We start from the raw sequence: 20,321 nt of genomic DNA, 5'->3' as shown, positions 1-20,321 counted from the left end.
TAACAACAGCAATATTTCTTACAAAATGACGGACCCTATGGATGAAGTAGAATCAAGAAATTCAGAAAACTGTAAAACAGAAGAAGAACTAGTAAAACGTTTCGTTTGGGGGCATGTGACAGTAAATAGGTTTGCAGCAGCTTTATTAATATTTACAGCATTTGACCCTAGAGTCCATTCTTCGTGGCAAGAGTTATGCGGAATTGTTTTCAAATCAAATTTTTCAAAACAAAACCGAATGAATCAAGCAAAAATACTCCAACGTTTTTGGAAAACTCACGAGATGGAAATAAGAAAAGCTCTTGCCAAGGGTAAACCTTTTAACTGTAAAGTATTGAAGCAAACATTGCTTGAAGGGGAAGATGCAACGAAAGTGACGGAACGGATGGAAGCAGAGAATCAAAACACACACGAGACGCCGGACGAAGCACAAATTAACAAATGGACTCAGCAGCTGAATACCTCAGAGAGTGCTGCGATGTCCACGTTGGCAGATAAAATCATCAAAGCTCTATTGCACTTCAAAACTTTTGATGAAAAAAGATACGATGACTGGCATTCGCTCCGGAAAAGAATTCACCGAAGTAAATGGAGCAAAATCTCTGTTGCAAACCAGATTAAAGCACTAAAATCAACATGGAAATTGAAAAAGGATTTTATATTAAAGAATTGTTCTGGTAAACGCAGTAATATTTCATGCAATGGCATGATAGGCAGGATCGCCCCACTGCGCAGGTCCTTGCTTGGCGATCACAGCTAACGTATCGCGATCATGAGGTTTTCAGGCTTGGCAGCCCAGGCAATGCAGCCCAGCTGGATCAGCCACTTTTTCCTGACAAAGTGGCTGATCCAGCTGGGCTGCATTGCCTGGGCTGCCAAGCCTGAAAACCTCATGATCGCGATACGTTAGCTGTGATCGCCAAGCAAGGACCTGCGCAGTGGGGCGATCCTGCCTATCATGCCATTGCATGAAATATTACTGCGTTATCTGATACGGTGGTAGAGATCCCCTACGTATATGTGAAGGTTGCCTGGCAAGTTGTGCGCTTGCGCACCAGTGTACCTTGGCCACAATATACCCCGTGAAACCACTGAGCTCCTGTAGCTCAGTTGGTAGAGCGTTGGGCCTGGTTAGCCCAGGGTCGTGAGTTCAAACCTCACCGGGAGCTTGATTTTTCAAATCTTGTTCCGACTTGTCAGGAAAAAGTGGCTGATCCAGCTGGGCTGCATTGCCTGGGCTGCCAAGCCTGAAAACCTCATGATCGCGATACGTTAGCTGTGATCGCCAAGCAAGGACCTGCGCAGTGGGGCGATCCTGCCTATCATGCCATTGCATGAAATATTACTGCGTTATCTGATACGGTGGTAGAGATCCCCTACGTATATGTGAAGGTTGCCTGGCAAGTTGTGCGCTTGCGCACCAGTGTACCTTGGCCACAATATACCCCGTGAAACCACTGAGCTCCTGTAGCTCAGTTGGTAGAGCGTTGGGCCTGGTTAGCCCAGGGTCGTGAGTTCAAACCTCACCGGGAGCTTGATTTTTCAAATCTTGTTCCGACTTGTCAGGAAAAAGTGGCTGATCCAGCTGGGCTGCATTGCCTGGGCTGCCAAGCCTGAAAACCTCATGATCGCGATACGTTAGCTGTGATCGCCAAGCAAGGACCTGCGCAGTGGGGCGATCCTGCCTATCATGCCATTGCATGAAATATTACTGCGTTATCTGATACGGTGGTAGAGATCCCCTACGTATATGTGAAGGTTGCCTGGCAAGTTGTGCGCTTGCGCACCAGTGTACCTTGGCCACAATATACCCCGTGAAACCACTGAGCTCCTGTAGCTCAGTTGGTAGAGCGTTGGGCCTGGTTAGCCCAGGGTCGTGAGTTCAAACCTCACCGGGAGCTTGATTTTTCAAATCTTGTTCCGACTTGTCAGGAAAAAGTGGCTGATCCAGCTGGGCTGCATTGCCTGGGCTGCCAAGCCTGAAAACCTCATGATTGTTCTGGTAAATGTAGGTTTTTAAAATACGGCAAAGAATTGATTCAATTTACGCATGAGACTTTATGCACGTCATTGGCGGATGAGCCTAAAGTAACTGTAGTATTGGTGATGGATGATCAAGATTAATGAACCCTTGGTCAAATTTTATCTAGTTTCTAATTCTTTGCGCGTTGCTGTTGTTGTGTTGAAATAAGATTCATTTTGTTTCTGGTCGTTTTTGTACAATAAAATGCAAACAAGAAATTTCTTCGTGATCCTAACTCTGATTTTTAACAACTATTTCAATACTATATAATGTCGAAAAGTGTTGTGTTGGAATTGAATAAATTGTCCCTATACGAACACATTGGGCGCTATTAGCAGTGAAAGCATTTAAAATCTTAAAAAATGTACAGACCATTCGATACCATTCGATTAAAAGCAGCATGCAAGTTAAGAAAACTTAGCATCTCTGCTCTTTGTTCTTTTTCATCTTGATGGCATGTTAATTGCTATAGTTGGTCATCTGATAAATAAGCACTGATGAGCATCATAGGTGCCTAAGGAATTGATTTTATGTTGCAGAGTGGACAAACATATCGGAGAAGGTCATGGCAATTAATCAAGTTTCAAAGCGGTGTAGAAGTTAGTTGGCATGTGGAATTTTTACCATCATGAAACTTGTTATATATTGTGTTTGTGTTGCAATTACCACGTGTGCTCGTTGAAGCGTAACGACCGCTTTATAAGCACTCTGTATGCCGGAGAGGTCATTACAATAAATTACTCGAGGAAAGCGTGTATGTGGCTGTACCTGAAGGCAAATACTTTACACTGGCGACGAGGATGGGATCGTCTTACTTGGGAAGTGTTGGTGAATTTTGTGCTGAAACGGAAACATGGCCAACGTACGTGGAAAGAATTGAACAGTTCTTCAAAATTAATGACATTCCTAATGACAAAAAGGTACCGGCGCTTTTGAATTTTGTTGGTGCTAAGACATACAGTCTTTTGAAAGATTTGGTTGCACCCTCCAAAACTTACTCAAAAACGTACAAGGAAATTGTGAAAATTTTAACAGAACATTTTTGCCCTACGACCCTCAAAATTTCTGAACGTTTTAAATTTGGAAAGCGTGATCAAATTCCTGGAGAATCTGTAAATCAGTATGTTGCTGTTATCAGAAAGTTAAGTGAAAATTGTCAGTACGGTGATTTTTTGGACGATGCATTAACTCAAAGATTTGTTTGTGGTATACTTTCGGAGACCACACAGCGGCGTTTGTTAATTGAAAGTAATTTGAACTTTTCCCAAGCCGTGCTAATAGCTAACACTTTGGAAAAAGCCGATGCTGATACAAAAATAATGAGAAATAATGACATGTCCATTAACAAGTTTAGTAGAAATGAAAATCTAAGAAACCGAAGAGCGTGTGGCAGATGTGGTCGCTCTGGTCATGAAGAATTCAATTGCTTTTTCAAAAGTGCCACGTGTTACAAGTGTGGAAGAATTGGTCATATTGCATCGACTTGTCGGAATCGAAGCAAGCGAAATTTAAACTACATTGCTTCCGAAGATCAACAGGTGCCAATAAAATGTTGTTTAAATTCCATTGGTGTTACAGAAAATGATAATATAGTGCTTCGACCCCTAATTAACGGAAAACCTGTTATAATGGAACTAGATACTGGGTCTGCACTGTCTATTATGTCCGAAGCTGATTACAAAAATTTGTTTAAAGGCTCCACACTTCAACCAACAAGCATTGTTTTAAAAACTTATTCAAATGAGAGAATCATTCCTCTGGGGTTTCTGCGAGTTACGGTGGAATACCGATCTACCCGTTTATACTTGAACCTTTATGTTGTGGAAATAAATGGTCCGACTTTATTTGGTCGTGAGTGGCTGCGTGCCTTTTGTAAATCTGGAAGTCATGAAGTTTTTAGTTGTTTGAAGTTTAATGTAACAAACTGTCCGCTGGTCACCGAGTTTCCAGAGGTGTTTGATGACAAATTAGGAACATTAAAAGAAATAAAAGGAAAATTATATCTTAAATCTAACGCAAAACCTGTTTTCTGTAAGGCCAGATCACTTCCATACTCCATAAAGCAAAAAGTTGAAGCTGAATTAGAGAGGCTGACATCTGAAGGGATATTGGAGTCCGTTCCTTACAGTGAGTGGGCAACCCCTGTCGTACCCGTGTTGAAAAAGGATGGCTCCGTAAGATTGTGCGGAGATTTTAAAGTAACTTTAAATCCAGTCTTAAACATAGAGCAATATCCCTTGCCTAAAGTAACTGATATTTTTGCCACGTTAGCTGGAGGAAATCGTTTTACAAAACTGGATTTAAAAAATGCGTATTTGCAAATGACAATGGAAGACGAATGTAAACATTTGCTTACCATTAATACGCACAAAGGACTCTTTCGTTACAACCGCCTAGTTTTTGGGGTAGCTTCAGCCCCGGCATTATGGCAAAAGGCTATGGATCAAGTGTTGCAAGGGTTAAAAGGAGTACAATGTTTATTGGATGATATGATAATAACTGGAGCAACAGATCTAGAACATACAGAAAATCTGCGAAATGTTCTCCAGCGATTGTCGTCTTATGGGTTAAAAGTCAATCCGAACAAGTGTGAGTTTTTCAAGAATCAAATTGAATTTTGTGGCCATGTTGTAGATAAAGAGGGATTGCATAAATCACAAGATAAAATTGAGGCGGTCACGAATTGTCCGACCCCACAGAATGTGTCCCAGCTTCGTTCGTTCCTTGGCCTAGTTAATTATTATCATCGATTTTTGCCCAATCTGTCATCTTTGTTGCATCCGTTATGTGAACTTTTAGAGAAAGGTCGTAGATGGAACTGGTCCTTGGAATGCATTCAGTCATTTGATAAAGCTCGTAAACTGATGGCTTCTGATAAGGTTCTTACGCATTATGACGCAAATTTGCCAATTAAGTTAGCATGTGATGCATCGCCATACGGCATTGGTGCAGTTATGTCACATGTAATGCCGGAAGGCATTGAGCGACCAATTGCGTACATCTCGAGATCTCTGTCTAAGTCCGAGAAAAACTATTCGCAAATTGATAAAGAAGCTTTGGCAATTGTGTGGGCTGTGCAAAAGTTTCACATTTACTTGTTTGGTCGACATTTTACGCTAGTGACTGACCACGAGCCTCTCACTTCTATATTTCATCCAAAAAGAAGCATTCCTGTAATGTCGGCACAACGTTTGCAACGTTATGCCATTATTTTATCCGGCCACAATTATTCCATCGAATACCGCAGTACAACTCAACACGGCAACGCTGATTGTTTGTCTAGATTACCGCAAGGTTCCACTGAAACCTCGTGCGATGCTGCAAGCAATTTTTATTTTAAGCAGATTGACTTTTTGCCTGTAACGGCCGAGGATATTGCTAAACACACACGTTCAGATAAAATTTTGTCACGGGTGTTTGCTTGCGTGACATCGGGCAATTGGGTGCCGGAAAGTGCCAATATGCCATATTATTATCGAAGAAATGAGTTATCCACATTTTACGGATGTTTGGTTTGGGGACCCAGAGTGGTTATTCCAGAAAATCTAAGGTCCTCTATTTTGCAGGAATTACACAACGGACACCTGGGTGTTGTGAAAATGAAACAAATCGCACGAAATTACGTCTGGTGGCCCAACCTTGATAAACATATTGAAGAATTGTCCAAGAACTGTTCGGGGTGCTTACAAAATAGGAACGTACCACCTGTAGTAAAATACCACCCCTGGCAAACTTGTGTTAAACCATGGCAACGCATACATATAGACTTTGCAGGTCCTGTGGAAAACCACATGCTCTTGGTGATCGTGGATGCCTATTCTAAGTGGCCAGAGGTAATCCCAATGCATTCCACCACGGCGGCTGCAACTATAGACGAACTTCGCAACGTTTTCTCGAGGAACGGTATTCCGGAAAAGATTGTTTCTGACAATGGTCCTCAATTCATTTCACAGGAGTTCCAGACGTTCCTGAAGATGAACGGTATTCGTCATATGAAGACTGCTCCATACTCACCAGCCAGAATTTGTTAGGAAAGTCCGTTGGATTACTTTCGGATACCCGGCTGGAGGGAGCTTTTACGATGGCCAAGGCAGCCCCGACAATGGCAACTCGCATTATCTTCTACTAAACCCCAAGCTTCAACAACCTTTTTGCCGACATTCGTTTTATTACGCCCAATAAAGGTCCTCAACTTCCTTAATTGATTTGTTTAATTTGTCCATTCGCTTTACAAACACAAAACATAGGCATTTCAATTTGGCATATCTTTATTTCTATACAATTACACAAAATCAAACATGGAATTTCCTGTACTATTGCTTCAGTGGTATGTTGTAACTAGCAACTAGCTATGACTACCTTAAAGAAGACTCTACACTATTTGCTGTTTTGAATGAAAACAGCCTTAACAATTATTTCATTCTTATTACCCTGGTACACATGTTAATTATCTTCATTTCCACGAGGTCGTTCCTCAATGTTTGTTTTGACGAGGTGTATAAAGAACGACAAAATACTTGCACCGATCTGCAAATGAAGATTTGCACCAGTGCCAGCCTGCTCAAAGTCTTCGGCAATAAGCCCCGTCATTGCAGCTGCGGCAATACTCGAAACACCTGTTACAGAAAGTAAATTACATATGTATAGTAATTAGGTGAATCCAAAAAGTGTTTACGGATGACACATTGGCTAGATTTTTGCGACGCACCAAGTATATTAGCATGATTTTGGTCATTTTTTTCTTCATTTAATAGAGCGAATAAACGTAATGTCTCTCCACACAATACAGTCACAATCAACTCCACATTGGGCGAAACAGTTGTTAGTCCGACCGCGATTTTTGAGTTACAAAACTGCGTGATTTAGGAATTTTTTTTTTTGAGTAAATTTGCACATTTTTTTAGGGACTTATTTAAAACGATACAACAAAACGCCACGACGCGCCATTCGGGAATTTCTATGGCTTAGTTGATGTAAACACTGCAAGGTGCTATTCACAATATCAGAAAATTTATCAAAATTACTCTTTTACCACTTGAGTAGTTGGACTTTGCAAGTTGGCGCAGTTGGTCGCTCAGCCACAAACATCCTTTCTTGCAACAACCCTCATCGTCCTTGTGAAAAATGAGTTGTATGGCATAGAAAAGCGTGAAAAGGGATGACATCGCTGATAGCAGAGTGAAGGCAAAAATGCCAACCATACCTATTGTATTTTTCAATAATTGTTTTGACAATTGAACATAAATATTAAAAAGTTTCAGCGTTTCAAAACCCAAAACTCAGTCCTTAAGCCTACAAACATATTTCAGAGCTCCGTTTCCTCTAGGCGCATTTTCCGCGCCAGTTCATTTGTTAGGCGGAAAACCTTTCAACTTTTGAAAGTATTATATGCTAATTGAAAAATTGCTCAAACAAATTGGTGCGCAGTGAAAGACTCAATAAAGCCACTTGCCGAAATGGCCACATATTGTGCCAATATAATGCCTGTACTAAGTTATAGCCATAAAATGATATCCGCTGAACTTTCGACACATTTGTCGACCATCTTCCCAATGCCTCAAACGAATATATAGTGTCAACATTACATTTTTTAAGTTCGTAAATAGGGGTAGGAATTATCCGAAGCCTGAAAACATTATGAAACTCAAACGTATACAATTTAATTCAATTGCCAATGCTTCTTGTGTGCAGCAAGAATTTATATCTTGTAAATAAAGGTGTAAAGATGTATGTTACCTTCTCTGTTGCTATCATCAGTTTCACCGTTAATTTTACTCCATAGAAATCCGATACTAGCATGCACTATTTGATTTGGATTGGGTATATCTCTTTCAGGCAACCCTTCCATGAAATCTTCCGCATCTTCTCTAAATGCAAAATATTGTTAAGACCAGTAACTACGAGAGGAAAGCACAACAATAACCGAATACCTTGTCATGTCTCCAACAATTACTTGTGGGACTAAAAGAGCGGCGATACAAATGCAAAGCTGTGCCAATGCAAGGATAGCCAAACCAATTTTCTTGTATCTGTCTTTTGTCATTTCTATTCTCAGTTTTTAAGCAATTTTATATTTATTGGGAGGCTACGACATTAAAAAGTTAAGTAGTAAATAAACGACTGATAACAAGCAACAACAACGACAACAAATGAGACCACTGCGACGCAAACAATATTGTATTGAATGTGCCATACTGGCAAAACTTATTCAAATTTCGAACTAGTTCACATTCTGTTTCGCATGGGCAACTCACACTAACGAATTATATTCGGGCGTTAGCAACTATTGGCAGGTGGCTGGGACTATTTTCTCTTGTTCTCGTTTCTGTCCAGATTGTACCTGCTTGGTCGTTGCGGGTAATATATAACCTGTACAATCTTTTGTTGGAAACACGCCACGGTTGCTTTATAGCATCCTAAATGAAGGTCGTCTAAGAGAGACTTTGCCACTTTAAAAGAAAACAGCTTGACGTCAAGCAAAAAGACAAATATATAAAATGATCTAATTCCGCGCTGTCACGCAGGATAAACTCAAAACCGTTATGACTTCGAGGACGAATACGTTTATCCATGTTTGTGCATTTGTTGGTGAAACTAATGAACAGATCCCAAATTGGATATGAACCTTCAATTTACCGCAACCCAAACTTCGAAGAACACAGTGTGTGTTTTGTACAACAACTTGTTGTGCCTCCCGCTGTATGTTTGTGTCCTCACGTGATTGCCCAAGTGCGTTTATTTATGAAACGTTGGAAACAAAGGAAGTGCGTTTATTTATGCTAGAAGAGCAGTCCTGTTTGAAAAGTGGACCAACTTGCGACAAACCGTTTACCTTTAAAGGCTTTGAAACCATGCGGATGGATTCGTAACTTTAATGTACACGGGAAAGGAATACCGAAAAACCTACAAAACGTGCAATTAGTACAACGAGCGTTTACACTTTTACGTACACTTCTGTCACGGAATTATTTCGGCAGCTTTGCAATTAAGCGGTTTGATGTTTTTGGGTGGCGATGTTATCCCCCAATTAACCCTTCTACCTAATTCGGTACCTTGCACAAAACTGCCTCCCTAATTCTAATACTGCCCAGAACCCTGCAATAACGGCTCACCCGGCTCACCACAAAGCTAAAGTAACCCAGGCTGATTTAACTTATTGGACGTCGTGTTAAATTAAGATGATTAAAAACAATACGAAACGTTACTGGCCAAGATCTCGATTACTCGCACACAACACTGTACTAGAGGTGTTACCAACGCGACGCCCAGAGGAAGGCTCGCCCGTTTTAGGGAAATCGTTCGTTCCCGACACGCGGCACATCCGGGGCATACAAAAATAAGCGGAGCGTAAAATAATAGGAAAGAGAGGGGAGACGAAGGTAATAAAATAGTGTGGTGAAAGTAAGTGAAATGCGAGCAATATGCGTGGGTAAAACAATATAATAAATAAAGTGGTATCAACGAAAGAAAACAGTGAAATTACAAGGTGCCATGAAGAAAGGTGAAACCAATGAAATACAAACAATAACTAACAAAAGTGTAAGATGACGTGGAGGAAATAAAATTCGTTACACTCCCCCCAACCCAAGAATTGTCCTACTCCAGTTGGACATTGGTCTACAAGTGTGTCTCCGACGAGAATCGAACTGCCCGGCGTCGGGTCCGTGTAGACCTTCTGCATCCGCCCGAATTATCCCGTGAACTCGATACCTCTCCATTGTCCACAAGGGTTGTATTTGGCCTAAATACATACACCAACGTAGGTTGTTGATCCTCAGCCTGCGGAGGTTCCGCCGTTTGCTCAGCGGGCATTGGGAATGTATCTGTGGACGGTTTAAGCCGATTGAAATGGGCAGTCTGTTGTTTACCAGTCCCATCTTCAATGGCATAGTTCACAGGCCCGCGTACTTCGACCACTCGGTACGGACCTTTGTAGGGATACTGTAATTTCTTGCACTGACCTACAGGAACGACCGGGTTCGTTAACAGCACATAGTCTCCCGTGGAGTATGGCTGTCCCCGTTGTCGCAGGTTGGAGCGGTCTTCCATACGCTTGCGCTGTGTCGTGAGACTTTACCTGACAATTTCTTCGGCCAGCTCTAGGCCGTCGCGTAACTGGTCGATCTCCACTCCGTAAGATCGCCTTGAATCTTCTCGGAGGGATCCCATTAAATCTGCCGGAAGGCGCAACGGTCGGCCGGTCAAAATGGTGTGCGGAGCTTCCCCCGTTGCTTCATTGGCGCTCGCGTTGTAAGCTGCGACTTCTCCCGGCAACGCCTCGTCCCATCGTCGTTCGTCTTTCTGTATGTAGTTTCTTATCATTTTGTTATTATGGTCTTATTGTTGCGTTCGACACCGCCATTCCCGGGCGCGTGATATGACGTAGTTCGGCTTTTATTACAGCCCATCAGGCGCAACAGCTCGGAAAACAGGCGACTTTCAAAATTTGTCCCTCTATCGGAATGGACCGTTTCCGGGACGCCGTGCACCGTAAACCAATTGCGGTAAAGCGAGCTAGCGATCTCATTTGCGGTTTGGTGTCGCATCGGCCATGCTCTAACGTATTTCGTGAAAAGGTCGCAGGCTACCAGCATAAATTGGTAACCCGAACGGGTAAGTGGTAGTGGGCCAATAACATCTACTTCAATCCTTTGCATGGGTTTATCCTCATGCGAAGGTATAAGCGGCGCTTGAAAATGTTGCGTTGGCTTTTTGTTGTATTGGCACGTTATACAGTTGCGACAAAACGTCTCGACGGATTCGCGCCATTTATGCCAATAAAACCGCTCCGAAACTTTTGCTAACGTTTTAGCAATGCCCAAATGTCCCCCTCCATGTACATCATCATGTAAGCTGGACGTCGCTTTCCCGACAAGGCTTGTCGACAAAACGATTTTTAAATCATCCTCCCAAGAGGAGTTTCCGCGGCAACAAAGAATGTCCGCCTTTAGTAACAAGCCACTATAGCGGGACCAGTAGTGGCGTATTGCGGCGGATTCTCGCTTGACTGCTTTAAATTTTGGGCGTATACCTCTCTTGACCCATTCTCTTACAACAGCTAGCTCCGGGTCGTTACTCTTCCGCTCCAGCAGCTCGTCCTGTTCATATCCTATGGTTGCTTTTAAGTCCACGGCGTTGACCTGTTCAATCCCTCGGCCTTCATCCGCTCTCTTGTATGGACATTCTGGATCCTCCTCCAGGGAGTCTAGACTGGAAAGTGCGTCCGCGTTATACGGTGTTTGCTTCCCTCCCTGTAATATATATCAAAATCATAAGCGGAGAGATGTTCGACCCAGCGCGCGCATTGTCCGTATAATTCTTTTGACTTCCACAGCCACCTCAACGAGGAATGGTCAGTCCGTAACATAAATTTTTGACCAAGGAGATAGCAACGCTAAAGCTTGGTCGCAAATATTACGGCGAGCAGCTCTTTTCGCGTGGTCGAGTAGTTGCGCTCTGACCTGTATAGGGTACGGCTGCCATAAGCCACAACACACTCCTTACCGTCAACTTCCTGGGAAAGGACGCATCCCACGGCAGTATCGGATGCGTCCGTGTCAAGTATGAATGACTTATTGAAGTTAGGGTAGCAAAGGATCGGAGCGGTCGTAAGGTAACGTTTCAACTGAGCGAAGGCATCCTGGCATTGGTCGTCCCACTGGAACCGCTTTCCTTTTTCTGTCTGCCTGTGGAGGATAGTAAGATGCGATAGTAAGATGTTAGGCCTAAAAACTGGCGGATCTCCTTCGCATTACGCGGTGTGGGCCATTCGGAAACCGATTGTACTTTGTTGGGGTCGCATCGTATTCCGTCCTTCGACAATACGTGACCTAAAAAAGCCACCTCCTCTTTGAAAAGCGAACACTTAGACGGCTTTAACGTTAGCCCCGCGGTTTGAATTCTCTCTAGGACGTCAGCTAGTCGATTTAAGTGTTGCTCGAAAGTATTGGAGTAAACAATAATGTCATCCAGATACGCTAAGGCACCCCGCCACTCGATTCCGCTTAATACCATGCGCATTAAGCGTTGAAAGGTCGCTGCCGAATTACATAGACCCATAGGCATTACGTTAAATTCAAACAGGCCGACGTGACTGGTAAACGCAGTTTTCTCTTGCGAAGAGGCATCCATAGCGACCTGCCAATAGCCAGATTTCAGGTCTAGCGTAGAAAAATACGCCGCGTTCGACATTTGGTCAAGGCTGTCGTCTATCCGGGGGATCGGGTAACTTTTCTTTTTAGTTAGCTCGTTCAGCTTGCGGTAATCGACACAAAAACGAGTCTCACCGGATTTCTTCCGAACCAACACGATCGGACTGCTTCACGATTTAGACGCCGAATCAGTCCTTGTTTGTCCATTTCTGCCAAAATCTCTTCCACTTTCGCCTTGTTGTGGTAAGGCATGCGGCGGGGTGGTTGTCGCACTGGAGCGTTATTTCCGGTGTCGATCACGTGACTCAACACATCCGTGCGTCCAAGGTCAACGTCAGATGTTGAGAAGGCGTCCTGGTTGACGCGAAGAAGGGCAAACAGCGCTCCTCTTCGTTCTTCAGTTAAGTGGTTTCCGATCTGAGCTTGCTCTATAATGCACTTAAACGGGTCACGGTTATCCGCTGTTTTGTGTGGCGACACCGACAAATTTCTGCGCAGCCGACAAAACAATCCGGGTGTTTACATTTCGCCGACAATCCATCGACTACCACACATGCGCCAGGCATTGCACATTCGACATTGCCAAAGGCATAAACAGGCGATGCCTGGGCGATCCTTGACCCGCTTGGTATTTCTACCGCTTCGTCTCCCAAATTCGCAACATAGACCCCAACAGTGTTATTCTGCGCCATCGTTATACTCGTAGCAGTCAACAACCCATATTTTTCCACAAACCCTTCTATCTTCTCAGTTAGAAAAGGGGTTTCCCTTGTGTGTGGCTTTTGGCAAAAGTTTGCTGTTACACATACCTCGGTAAAAGCGGGGATGGTGACATCGTCGACGACGTACACCTCGGAAGGTGGTGGCAACGGCACCGGAGAATGCGAGAGTGGTACGCTTGCATCCCCCGCCGTTAGCACGTTGGCTTCGTAGCAGATCTGGCATTTGTTCGACTGGAGGAAATCTAATCCTAGAATAAGGTCGTGCATAAGATTGTCCACAATGTAAAAACTCGCGCGAGTCATCAATCCTCCCACTCTGAGGGGAAGCTCGACGCAGCCTTTTTACGCCAATTGCTGTCCGCCGGCCCCAACCAAGTTCTTCTTTGAGCACCTGTTTACCTGGTCGTGATGCTCGGCGCTTAAGGAATGCCACTTTAGGGTATTAATCAAGCAGACACTGGAGCCGGTGTCCAACAACGCACACATCCTCGTCTGGCCGACCAGTAAGTTGACAAACCGGAACGGTGCTGCGGGCGTAGCGGGTTTTTGTACCGACTTTGGCGCCAAACATTTGGGTGCATCTCGAGTTATACGTTTTTGGTCAAAGTGACATTTTATCTCCGATGCGCGACGAATTGATCTGGAAAACGCAGGTGTACATGCTATGTTTTGACGTCTCGTGTCGACGTCCTTTGTGCGCATACCCGTATGCGGGCAGTCGCGCCGCATATGGCCCAGTCCACCGCAACCATAGCAAGTCCGTGCTCGCACGTTGTTGTATTGTGGTCGTTCGCGCTTTATGGCATTCACTTGAGCTTGTAACGCCGCTAAAGTGTCCTCGAGTTGTGTGCTCTTTTCCTTGGACCGTTTCTCCATGTCTTCTAACTTTTTTAGTACTAATCCCATCTCTGATGCTTTTGTGTTCACTGCAGCGACTTGGACAAAGCTCGCTTCAGCGGAGTTGCTGTAGGCACCATCGCCCAGTGCCTGTAGGGCGCAAACGAATTCGCGTGCGGATTCGCCAGGTAATTGCACGCACCTTATCAGCTCTGCGCGTTGGCGCTCTGCGTGTTGACCAGTAGCCCTTTGGCGCAATGCGCGTTCTTTGAGGTCCTTGTAGGAAACCTCGGACAAGTTTGCCTCTTTTTCTTGTATTGTCCATTTCAAGTCGTTGTCAATGCTTGCCAGGAACAGGTGTCTTTTCATTTTTTCTGAGGCCTCGACGCTCGTACAATAGGACTCAAATACATTAAAATACTGTCCTAGGTCAGCTCCCGGCCGTAAAGACCGAGGTTGCATTAAAACATTAAAAGCCAACCTTTAAAATATCATAAAACCAAAATACACGTAGGGAGTCTTCCCAGTAAAACCAGCCGTGTGTGGTGACAGGGTCCTGGCGTCCTCGCCAAGTTGTTACGGAATTATTTCAGCAGCTTTGCAATTAAGCGGTTAGATGTTTTTGGGTGGCGATGTTATCCCCCAATTAACCCTTCTACCTAATTCGGTACTTTGCACAAAACTGCCTCCCTAATTCTGATACTGCCCAGAACCCTGCAATAACGGCTCACCACAAAGCCGAAGTAACCCAGGCTGATTTAACTTATTGGACGTCGTGTTAAATTAAGACGATTAAAAACAATACGAAACGTTACTGGCCAAGATCTCGATTACTCGCACACAACACTGTACTAGAGGTGTTACCAACGCGACGCCCAGAAGAAGACTCGCCCGTTTTAGGGAAATCGTTCGTTACACTACAATCGCCAGTCAATCAGGATGCGCCTTCCCGACACGCGGCACATCCGGGGCATACAAAAATAAGCGGAGCGTAAAATAATAGGAAAGAGAGGGGAGACGAAGGTAATAAAATAGTGTGGTGAAAGTAAGTGAAGTGCGAGCAATATGCGTGGGTAAAACAATATAATAAATAAAGTGGTACCAACGAAAGAAAACAGTGAAATTACAAGGTGCCAGGAAGAAAGGTGAAACCAATGAAATACAAACAATAACTAACAAAAGTGTTAGGTGACGTGGAGTAAATAAAATTCGTTACACTTCCACACAAAGCTCTTGAGGATTTACAATTACTTATTTCTATTTCACATTTGAATATTTGGGATTTTGTTTTAAAAGAAATAAAAAATCTAATAGCCGCAAAATTATTTTGTTACGTATTCTTGGATTTACTGAGCCAACATCATGAAAGTAAACGACTCGGATAAAGGGATGATTGAGTCTTACACGATGTAACAAACATGCACCAAAGAAGAAAGGTTGCGGGTTTTTTTTGTTGGCTAAACCTATGTCCATTACATTCAGTGTGCATAGTTTTAAAAATCTTTGTGCTTGGTTATAACAACAAGTGAAAACATTTTGTAACAACAAGTGAAAACATCCTACAATAAGAATTTTTAAGTAATTATGTTTAAACAACACGAAAACAGATAAAGGAAAAATTAAGACCTAGCTGGTTTTAAAACCATGCTTTGGCAAAAACATGTGGTAGGTGGGCCGGTTATAGACGTACATCAGTTTGTAAATTCAGTGACAAATAAAAGCATTGAAATAATGGAAAATTATAATTTTGTCATCTAGATTTTACCGTTTTGTTTGTTTGGTCGGAAAATAGAAAGAAAAAAGCACATAATTTAGAGTTGTCTTCCTGTTTATTGGTTGGCTGAATGCGCAACATTCGAATCTTGAAACAATAAGGCCTTATTCAAATAGAGTTAAAACACATGATAAAAACTGGCAACACAAGAACAAGCAAACATAACCACGCGGTCTGCAAGCCTTTGTTACGAGTGTTGCGCCAAACATAGAAAACACAACAACAACAAAAAGGACTAATAAATTTTGGTTTGGAAATCTACACTTTGATTGGTTCTACACTTTGACGGCAATGTGCAGTTGGCACTGCTGAACGACCTCATAACATGTTGTTATTTCCAAACCAAATTTTTGTTCGAATAGACAAGCAGCGAGCACCTTTAACAGAGCCTTACGAAGGTCCCTTTCGCGTTGTTGACGATGGATTTTGTTTTACGCTGGATTTTTTACGCTGAACCCAGTTTCCCGATTATGTATTTAAGCTATCTCGTTTTGGTCGTATTGTTCGCCTCCCCCCCTGTTCGTTTGTCTCATAGAAACTTACATCCGCTTCTGGAGCGGGGTTGTGTGGTGGAATGTAACGTAGCGGGTGTATTGCCTTCCTTCTACGTTCTCTCGCTTTGTGTCACGTGTTCCTGGTTTGCGTTTAGTTGGCAAGACACGCTCGTACAATAAAGAGCAACTCGCTTCAGTATAATTATTTAATTTTGACACAAAAAGATGTTATAGTGATGGAGTGACCATATTAAAATGATATAGATAGTTTCTTGAATAATACAGGTTCGTTTTTAGCGTATTGCTTTCAACACTTCACTTCAACAAGTCGGAATCTTAAAGGTTTATTTCCGTTTCATGTACCCGATCTGTGGTTTTATTTTCCCTTGGTCGGTCAATGGATGATTTTAATAGGTGAATGAATCCAGATAAAACCACCCCTCCGATCTGAAGGTAAACATTTGCACCCACAGTTGCATCTTTGAAGTCTTCAGCAACAAAGGCAGTCATTCCAGCTGCAACAATGCTAGAAACGCCTGTCGAGGTAAAATTAACTTCCTGTCATGTTCGTTTATTTTATTGTTAAGTAGTAAATCCATAAAGGTCGCAAAAATCTGCGTTTTATTATTGTTGGGAATATACGTGGGTTGTTTTCAATAGCGAACAAGTTTAAAGTCTGTTCATACCACTAGAGTTATTAGACTTGGCCAATTGACGCAGCTTGTTGCTGATCCACAAACAGCCCCTCGCCCAACACTCCTCCTCACAGCAGTGGAACAAGAGTTGCAAAGAATAGAGAAGCGTGAAAAAGGAGGACAACGCTGAGAGTAGCGAAAAGCCAAAAATTCCAACCATTCCTTTTAAACATTTAAAAGTTTTATTTAATTAACATTCATAATTAAGCGGTTATTACCTTCTCTGTTGTCACATTCAATTGTGTCGTTTATTGCACTACATATAAAACCGATTGCTACATCAATTATTTTTTCTGGCAATGACACGTTTTTTTCCGGTGGACTTTCCATAAATTCCTCAGCTTCTATCCTTCAAGAAATAAATTGAAGTTAGTAAAAATCGATTACAAAAATTTCAACAACAATTTAACACCTGGTCATTTCTCCAACAATAAGATATGGCACAAAAACCGCGGCCAAACAGAGACAAAATTGTATAAGCGACAACAAGAATAAAGCAACTTTTTTGCACTTGTTTTCCATTTTCTTCTGTGTAAATGTTACAAACCAGTTGATGTTGTAAGTTTCTCTGTCATGTATAAGTTGTATTCAGTATTTAGTTGTTCGGGCGTTTAAGCTTGACCCTTAAAAACAGCAGCTATCTGTATAGCGACGACTGCTAAACTGGCGCTAAAAAACATCAACACTTTTGGCAATCGTGGGTGCTACCGATGCATTCCGGTGCCAGAAGAAAAAATACGTGGTAGAATGCGCTCGTGGTTGTAGGTTTTGCGTGTGCAAGCGATCGTTTTTTTCCAAACTCTTGCCGTTTGTTCAAAACTATTACCTGAAGCGAAACAGATTTGGGCGACTCGTGCTTTTCCAACCGGCCATGTCAAGTTTCGCAGTAATGTATTTCAACATGTATTTTACACTCATTGCAAGTCCAAAAATCTTCGCCGATTCTTCAATGCAACACGAAAATTGTTCTATAAAAGGATATTATAAACGTAGTTGCATCACACGTAGGCTAACTGGTTTCCCCCACAAATCTGCGTATGCATGTAGGCTGGTTGTTTGTGTCATTTTTACATTCATTTTTAAGGGTGCAAAGAAACGGTAGAGAGTCGTCAGAAACAAGAAAATAACTGCACCACATAATGTTTGTTTATTATTTGAGTCATCATTGATCTCTTAATAGATTCAAACATTTTTTGTGGGCAGGTTCCTCTTGTCGCAGATGTAACATGTGACTAATCAGCAGCAGGAAGAGTTAGCCCAGCTGAATTTAGTAGTTGTCGCCCACATATCCAGAGCGTTACTGAGCATGCAGCAAGTTTTTGCGTATAATTTTGCAAAATTGCGTGTGGGACAAACACATGAGGGGGGAAGTCGAAATGCGCTCATAAATGTCCTCGAACAAACGACTTTGTCCGACTCTCTTCGCATGGCCACAACCGAAATTCCCGTGGACTCAACCGCTTTGAAGTCTCATCCTCAAATGTTGCATTAATAAAGATTATTATTATTTTGTGCTAATCGTGTAACAAATGCTGCTGTAGATAAAGATTGGATGAAAATGCATTGGATAAGATAAGGAGTACTGCAATAAAACGCGTGTAGCGCAGCGGTAGATCATTTCGTAGGAAAAAAATACGTTTAGGCAAAGCAGAAATGTCGAAGAATAAAAATACGAAGTAACAAAAACGAATAATTACGTTTGGTCGAAGAAAAAAGTCTGGAATTATCGGTAACTATCATTTCAGACTTTGATGTGTTTCCTTATAAAGCCTGTAGATTTCTAAACCCAATTTCGTTAATTCTTTCATGTTATGTTCTCTATGTTTGGCGCTTGCGTCATGGTGTAACCAGGGCAGCTCAGTATAGGCGTTCGCGTTCAGACCGCGTGGTAATGTTTTTGCTAGTAGTGTTGCCAGTTATTGTGATACGTTTTTAATGTAAATGATTCTGTTTGAATAATATCTTATTTGCAAAACTGAGTAATTGTTTGCTGACTGTGCTTTGCAACACTTGAAATGTGGTATTATGATAATGCAACTGAAAGATGTGTTGTCACAACGGACAATTTACTGAATAAGATCGGTAGCAAAACAGTTCGGCAAGTGCGATAGAATTTGCCATAATGTGAATTTGTCTACATATTGAATGTACAAATGTGTTTTTTTTAACTAAATATCGTTTCTGTTCCGGTGCAACGTTGCGCCTGACATTCCTTTCATTTTGAATACAAATGTGTTTTGTATTCTGCGTGCTTGGAGACTACTTGGGAAGATAGGAGCGCGTTTCGAGACTTTCGTACTGACTACTGTACAAGGTATCCCGCCGCCGATCAGCTAGAAACAGCACGTTACAGGCCCTTTATGGGAATCCCTTGCACACAAATTTCGATACAGCGAGAGAGGTTTATTATGTCGACCTAGAACGAAAAATCACCAAAAAAGATATTTTGTTAAAGTAAGGTTCACAGGCTTCGCAGCCAAGGCATTGCAGCCAAGCTAGATCAGCCACTTGTTAAAGTAACGTATATTATGGAAATTTCGGAAAAGACAGAAACAAATAACGCCGATAACCATGAGCTCGATGCTGCCTATCTTAATTGGTGGCCGGCTTTATACAGGACACATGTGCTGTTATATCGCAGTTGCCAGTTTGTCAGTTGACCTGATCAAGATTTTCCACCTAACGCGCAAAAAGTAACTAAGGTCATAATAGCGCAGTAATTTCTACACCAAAAGCGATAAAACCGAATAAAAGGGTTGTTATTTATGAAAGGGTTATCGTCTGCACATAGCAACTAAAGCCTAACACGATCGGTTTGCATGTCTGCAAAACATAAAATCAGTTGGCTTCTAAGTAATGTAAACCCAATATCCTTCTTGACAAAAACGTTTATTAACAAAATTGTACAGGTTTTATTACTTGTTAGTGGGGGACATACTTAAGTCTTACAGAGAGGTTTCGTCATACATGACGAATCTTTAAAAAAATTCTTTTAATGTTCGTGGGAGTCTTTCAATAAAGACCAATTATTGACTTGTCAGGAATTCAACCCACGTACGAACAACTCCCTAGCGCACTGCAGCGACCTCTCGAACGTAAACAATTAGGACATGCACAGCTCGGACATGTACATATCTCTATTGGATCTAACGCATACCAACAGATTGTTTGGCCTCTGCCGTCCTCGTAAAACTTACAACTGCCGAGGCACTTGTGCATAATGTCATCTCTTGACTCTTTCCAGATTGATATGAGCTTTCGTATACGCTTTTTGGTGTAATGTATTGGTTGATGCGGTCGATCGACTTTTTCTTGAAGCAAAATCCAGTGATCGAGGTTGTGGGTGTCGAACGATGTAAAGGCCAACATGGCGTTTATTACTTCCACTATTTCGATGTCGAGTATCTTTTGAGGCTCATTAAGTCTTTTATGAGTATGGAACTTGGTCCAAGCCCTGGATATTTGACTCCAGTTTTTTAGAACGAAACGTCTAAGACGTAGAACTTTGTTTCGGTGTTCTCGTTTCGACATTTTTGCTTTGAACACAATTTTCCTCAATTCTTGCCAAGATGAACCAAGTGTGGGGTCATATTCTTTGTACTCGCATATCGCTTTCGCGCAGTTT

General features: G+C 42.3%; 2 protein-coding genes, 3 non-coding genes and 1 pseudogene across 5 annotated transcripts; 4 read left to right on the top strand and 2 right to left on the bottom strand.

Annotated features, from left to right (window-relative positions):
* The first annotated feature begins 1,095 nt into the window (after positions 1-1,095).
* Positions 1,096-1,169, top strand: Trnat-ggu (transfer RNA threonine (anticodon GGU)). Its single transcript has one exon. It is a non-coding gene; the product is annotated as a tRNA-Thr (tRNA).
* A 292-nt stretch (positions 1,170-1,461) lies between these two features.
* Positions 1,462-1,535, top strand: Trnat-ggu (transfer RNA threonine (anticodon GGU)). Its single transcript has one exon. It is a non-coding gene; the product is annotated as a tRNA-Thr (tRNA).
* A 292-nt stretch (positions 1,536-1,827) lies between these two features.
* Positions 1,828-1,901, top strand: Trnat-ggu (transfer RNA threonine (anticodon GGU)). Its single transcript has one exon. It is a non-coding gene; the product is annotated as a tRNA-Thr (tRNA).
* A 922-nt stretch (positions 1,902-2,823) lies between these two features.
* LOC145890555 (uncharacterized) lies at positions 2,824-3,751 on the top strand. The gene is made up of 2 exons (XM_082981663.1): positions 2,824-3,561; positions 3,719-3,751. The coding sequence occupies exons 1-2, from the start codon at positions 2,824-2,826 to the stop codon at positions 3,749-3,751; spliced, it is 771 nt and encodes a 256-aa protein (XP_082837789.1).
* A 7,219-nt stretch (positions 3,752-10,970) lies between these two features.
* Positions 10,971-15,094, bottom strand: LOC145890189 (uncharacterized; annotated as a pseudogene).
* A 1,105-nt stretch (positions 15,095-16,199) lies between these two features.
* LOC145889834 (uncharacterized) lies at positions 16,200-17,306 on the bottom strand. Its single transcript, XM_082980873.1, has 4 exons — positions 17,109-17,306; positions 16,915-17,045; positions 16,688-16,858; positions 16,200-16,537 (listed from the first exon to the last, which is right to left on the bottom strand). Exons 1-4 carry the CDS (start codon positions 17,216-17,218, stop codon positions 16,338-16,340), a joined length of 612 nt encoding a protein of 203 aa, XP_082836999.1. The 5' UTR covers positions 17,219-17,306; the 3' UTR covers positions 16,200-16,337.
* Positions 17,307-20,321: the final 3,015 nt, after the last annotated feature.

This window comes from Ascidia mentula, chromosome 2, assembly GCF_947561715.1.
Source record: "Ascidia mentula chromosome 2, kaAscMent1.1, whole genome shotgun sequence".
NCBI classification, from domain to species: Eukaryota; Metazoa; Chordata; class Ascidiacea; order Phlebobranchia; family Ascidiidae; genus Ascidia; species Ascidia mentula.
Note: the sequence above shows the minus strand (reverse complement) of the source record. Positions and strands in the feature narration are given on the sequence as shown.

Excerpts from the sequence above, each read along its gene's own strand:
- LOC145889834 (XM_082980873.1), bottom strand. The coding sequence starts at position 17,218 with ATGGAAAACAAGTGCAAAAAAGTTGCTTTATTCTTGTTGTCGCTTATA. Across the intron at positions 16,859-16,914 it reads TGAATGTGACAACAGAGAAG|GAATGGTTGGAATTTTTGGC; the intron begins GTAATAACCGCT and ends AATGTTTAAAAG. Across the intron at positions 16,538-16,687 it reads CAAGTCTAATAACTCTAGTG|GCGTTTCTAGCATTGTTGCA; the intron begins GTATGAACAGAC and ends TTACCTCGACAG.
- LOC145890555 (XM_082981663.1), top strand. The coding sequence starts at position 2,824 with ATGGGATCGTCTTACTTGGGAAGTGTTGGTGAATTTTGTGCTGAAACG. Across the intron at positions 3,562-3,718 it reads TTGCTTCCGAAGATCAACAG|GCTCCACACTTCAACCAACA; the intron begins GTGCCAATAAAA and ends ATTTGTTTAAAG.